The 5,160-nt window shown below is 42.5% G+C and overlaps 1 protein-coding gene across 1 annotated transcript in view; it reads left to right on the top strand.

The window, feature by feature from the left end:
* The window catches only part of TBX19 (T-box 19), a 13,666-nt gene that overhangs the window by 5,275 nt on the left and 3,231 nt on the right, over positions 1–5,160 (top strand). The window contains exons 2-5 of the mRNA XM_009329696.1: positions 861–1,125; positions 2,962–3,096; positions 3,908–3,969; positions 5,093–5,154. Of these exons, the coding sequence (XP_009327971.1) occupies positions 861–1,125; positions 2,962–3,096; positions 3,908–3,969; positions 5,093–5,154 (524 nt within the window). The remainder of the gene's footprint in view (positions 1–860; positions 1,126–2,961; positions 3,097–3,907; positions 3,970–5,092; positions 5,155–5,160) is intronic.

Raw genomic sequence — 5,160 nt, 5'->3', positions numbered from 1 at the left:
AACACAATGGAAAGTGAGATAAAAAGGCATTTAATTAAATTTAAGTCATGCCAGACTAACCTGACACAACCCTGATAAAGTAAAGAAGTATTTTTAGACAAGGAAAATGTAGCAGACTTACTAGGGCATTTAGAATAGCGCTACCTGGAAACCATTACTCAAGTGGGAGATGTCGGGGTTTAACACAAGAACCACGGGAAACAACAGAGGGAAGTGACTGACTTTGCTCACAAAGATTATAGAATATGACCGTTCCTTCAAAGGAAGGGAGAAAACCCTTTTGTATAGAGTGGCACGGTCAATAAATCTAACTGGAGTCTGATGAGTACCTGGCTGGGATTATGTCCTGATTGCTGGAGATTGCAGGGTGATTTCGGAGGATAAATCCAGAGTCAGACAAAGTGGGACTCAGCCACTGGACAGAGTATGGGAGCGTGTGTTGGGGGAATCTAAGCACCGAAGAAGTGCACTTTATAATAGGATTCTGCAGTTATTCTCAGCCATTTTCAGCTCTGTGCAATCCTGTTCATGCCTTCTTGTCCCACGCCTAAGGATGTATTTAGCGTGTGCAGATCCCATGGACTCTGCTGACACTATACACAGTTCATTATGTTCATAACTCTTGGCATGATCAAGACCTTAGTGCCCTACTTTAGAGATAAGATGTTTTTTTCCAAATGATTGAAATAAAATAAAAATAAAATGACGGATTAATCTTTAAGAGACTTCTTCAGCTAGATGGAGGGAGGGAGGCTGTTTTTTACATCGACCTAATCTGTGAGCCTCTGGTCACAAACATACTGAGGAGAGTCTTTCAAAACCAGTTTCCAATGGTGCTCCCTTTTTTGTTTCCTGGCCAGGCGGATGTTCCCTGTTTTGAAGATCAGCGTGTCAGGCTTGGACCCCAACGCCATGTATTCCTTCCTGTTGGACTTCGCCCCGACTGATGGCCACCGCTGGAAGTACGTCAATGGAGAATGGGTGCCGGCTGGGAAACCAGAGCCACCAAACCACAGCTGCGTCTACATCCACCCAGACTCTCCCAACTTTGGGGCCCATTGGATGAAAGCTGCCATTTCCTTCAGCAAAGTCAAACTTACCAACAAGCTCAATGGGAGTGGGCAGGTATGGCCTGATGTTTCCCCATACACCTCTTGGCTTCAATTGCAAGCACCTACCAATCAAGAAATATCAAGGGTGCATTTATGTAATTATAGAGGCCCTTACAGGCCTCTTCACCCACAGATGCCAATTATTCTCTGGAGGCCAAATATAAACAGGAATAAACAGGCCTTAATTGGCGCTTTCAGATTTTAATGGACTTCTTGATGTTAAGAGAGACAGAGTGCTGTGGTTTACTTAATCATCAGGGGGCTTTTCAGAGTTGGTCTAGTGTGCTGGGGATTTTTACATAGGACTTCAGAGAAGGGGGAAAAAATGGTCACGGGTATTAGGTTTTTGTTGTGTTCCCCCATGTTCTTTGGTGTAAGTGGAATGTTGGCAGGAGTCAGATAGCAGAATAAAAGGCTGCTCCTAAATGAAATAATTACTATGTCTGCTTCTGCATCATGATAATTATCAATATTCTATTGAATCAGCTTTGGCCTTTGGAAAGAAACCACATGTACCAGAAATAAGCGACTTTCTCTTTGAACCCCTTAAAAATGCAAACAGGAAAATTAGGGTTTTTTCATATTTTATTTTTGATGATGCATCTAAAGGTAAAATGTTGCAGAAGACTTTTGTTTGCTTGTTTTTGTACAAAACTCCTACATTGGATGATGCTTGTCAGACCAGAATCAATTTCTTTCATGTAAATATTATACGTTCTCTATCTGTTATTTCCATCAGGTTTGTGAGATACCTCCATAAGCCTAGTACCCTAATGAGGTAGGAAATTATCTCAGTTTTTACAGACTGGAGAACAGAAAGATGACCTGACTTTTCCTAAGTCACACATGGAATCAGCACGCAAGATTTATTGTGGAGCTTAGAACGGGATCTGAATTTGCAAATTCTTGTCCTGTATCCAGGATCTCAGAAAACTCAAAGGCCTCAGAAAAGTATGCATGTGGATAAAAATCTACAGGAAACCAACTTGGAGGGTCAAAGAGACCCTGGAGAAAAAACAGGGGAACACGATATGTATATATGGTGAAGTGGAGAGGAAAAAAGTAGAAAGTGGGGGAGGAAAAGCCGTATGAAAAACAGAGCCCAAACAAAAGTCACTAAATAACAAACAACTGAAGCTCCCCTTGTTTTCTTTTGAAACCTTGACAACAGTATTAGGGTAAACCATGTCCCCGCTATGTGCTCCAGCTTCCCCTTTTGTGGTGTTACTAGAAAGTGATAGCTGCCTAGCTGTGCTCTTCCATATATATAAGGTATGCACATAGCACTTTCCAAAATACATATTTTTTTTAAGAAATATCTTTTTCTTGCAGTAGAGAGAATTAAGCAATATAATAGACTTCCTGAGGAAGGTGTATTGTGGAATCAATGCTATTCACAGTTTTTAATGCCAGATTAGAGACATCTGCCAAGACTTGTTTAGGTAGACTTCATCTGGCCCAGAAAGATGACTAGGTGACCGCCTCAGCTCCCTCCTGGCCCTGATTTCTGCGATGGTGATTGAGTCTTTCAGATAGTAGATTGCTCCTTAACTGTTTCAACAGCTTCTAGTGCAGTGGAAGCCCAATGGTTTGAAGGCCATAGCTGGTAACACAAATATTCACTAATGCTGCTGTATCAAAAGCTTTAAATCCAAGTCCAGTGAAGTCTCATCCTGTTCAGTCCTGTGGTTCATCAGAAGGGAGGAAGGTACCTGCCCTTCTGCTCTCAGTAATCACTGACTGGGGAGGTTTAGCTGTGACATCTGGTCTATTATAGAGCCAGAGCGAAAGAGCAGCTGTGGGATACCAGAGTGGCATTGGGTCTGTCTCTCTGTTTTGTTTTCTGCAGATAATGTTGAACTCCCTGCATAAATATGAGCCCCAGGTACACATAGTTCGCGTAGGAGGCCCCCACCGGATGGTGATGAACTGCTCCTTCCCTGAGACACAGTTCATAGCTGTGACTGCCTATCAAAATGAAGAGGTAGGCAGATGCCACACTGTGCTCTTGGTCACCATTGATGAGATATATTAAAAGCTTATTAACTAAAAGATCAGCATGGACAGACTGGTCCTTTTCTTGTTTCCCCACCGGTCCCACGCGGTGTAATGCTCCACCCAGTCTAATAGTCTGTCTTCTCTCTGCAGCAGAATGTTGTCTAATCTAGTGTCTGGCTGCAGTACTAAGCCAGGTTTAGCTTAATATCCTGCCATGGCTATTCCAAACTGGTCCATCTGTCATGGCATCCCAATCCCTTACTGGAAAAAAACCCTACAGTCAAGTCCAACATCTTTCTCCAGCAATGACTGATAGTTCTAATGATAACCCTACCTCTCCCTGCTCCTTATAACACATACCACTGCAGAACAGTGTGACATTCCATGGGATAATTTCTTCCTAACCCCAAAACTGTAATTGAGGGATGCTTTGGACTGTGGCAATTGTTAACTCGTGCCACATCCCTTAGCTAGTGTTGCTGCAGATTTGATTCATACTCGGTAGGAATTCAGTGTTTAAACTCTTTTGAAAGGGTCCACCATCCCACAGGATTTGCCAGACTGGACCATGCCATTAGGCTGCCCCGACTGGTGTCCTGCCTGTGGCACTGATCAGTACACAGCACTCTGCAACAAGCAAAGCTCTCTCCTAACCAGCCCTGGAAAACATCATGTGTGGGGATATATTTTGTTAGGCTAACCAAGGCAGTTCCACTTAGATTACTCTGGAAGATGTTTTGTCGAGTTTCTATTGCAAATTGCCTTCACTAACATGCCTTGTTTTCTGTAAACTCAAGATAACAGCTCTCAAAATCAAGTATAATCCCTTTGCCAAAGCCTTCCTGGATGCGAAAGAAAGGTGAGTTCATCTTTTTTTGCTCCAGTAGCATTTTGCTGCTGATATGGTTAAAACTGTGGCATCACAATGTGAAAGATAAATTATATAACTTAATCTTGTTTCTGCTGTCTTAAATCCAGAGTCACTCCACTGATATTAGTGGGGAGACTCTCTATATAATTATTACAACAGGGTCTGAAGTGGGTGAATATCCTCTTGGGGATCCTAGGACTTAGCACTGTCTACACAGGAAGCCTGAAATGAGATGATGTGAACTTCCCCAGTAATGTTATACACCACCTATGTTCACTACGTTGTCCTCACACTCTAATGAATCCCATAATTCGATAGCTCAGGGAGAATAAAAGTTAACTGCAGATGTCGAAAAGCATAACTAAAGTGAAATTGCACTGTAACTGTAACGTAACTACACTGCTATTATTAAATCTGTGTGATGATGTATGATGTGTTTATTAAAAGTAACCTGTAGGTCCTAAGTATGTAAGACGTTAGAGATGCTTCTGTCGGAAAAGAATTGTGGTTTATCTTTCAAAGTTTTACTTGCATCATCCATGCTAATGCAGTGGGGCATCCAAATGATGCATTCCAGTCCGTAACTGCTAATAAATTTTGTTTGGACCTGCTATGTCTTCCGACATGTGAAGCGTCCCACATGCCTGCAGGAGAATCTGTATTTCTTTCCATTCCTCCATTCCTCTCACCACTTAAGAAGCTGCTGTGTCTCAGTGTCAGGGTTTCCAGCTGCGGAGGGGGAATGCTGCCTTCAGCTTGCCTGGCTGAGCAGGAGGCAGAGCCCTGTTTTGGTCTGGGCGGGAGGCCAGGCCGAGGCTGTTGATGCAAGCAGGAACGGTGCCCACAGGTAGATTTAGAATTCCAGGTTCAGCCCCCAAATTTGGCACAAACTTAGGAACATTTTTATGTATGCCATGAAACATAAGTTCCTGCTTCCTTTATGGCAGACTGCAGAAGAGTCTACTGCTGCCTAGCAAGTGGTTAAAGAAGATGGATTTCCCTCCTTTTTAACTTATTTTTCCTTTTTTTTTTTTAGTGAATAGTTCTGGTTTTAACTTTCTTTTGCAATTTCTCAATGAGAAGTTTTACCACTAAGTATTTTGCTTTTCAGAAACCATCCCAAGGATGCTCCAGAAACAGTCTCTGAAGGTCAACATATGACATATTCTCACTGTAAGA

This window comes from Pygoscelis adeliae, unplaced genomic scaffold (genome assembly GCF_000699105.1).
Source record: "Pygoscelis adeliae isolate BGI_AS28 unplaced genomic scaffold, ASM69910v1 Scaffold120, whole genome shotgun sequence".
Taxonomy (NCBI): Eukaryota; Metazoa; Chordata; class Aves; order Sphenisciformes; family Spheniscidae; genus Pygoscelis; species Pygoscelis adeliae.
Note: the sequence above shows the minus strand (reverse complement) of the source record. Positions and strands in the feature narration are given on the sequence as shown.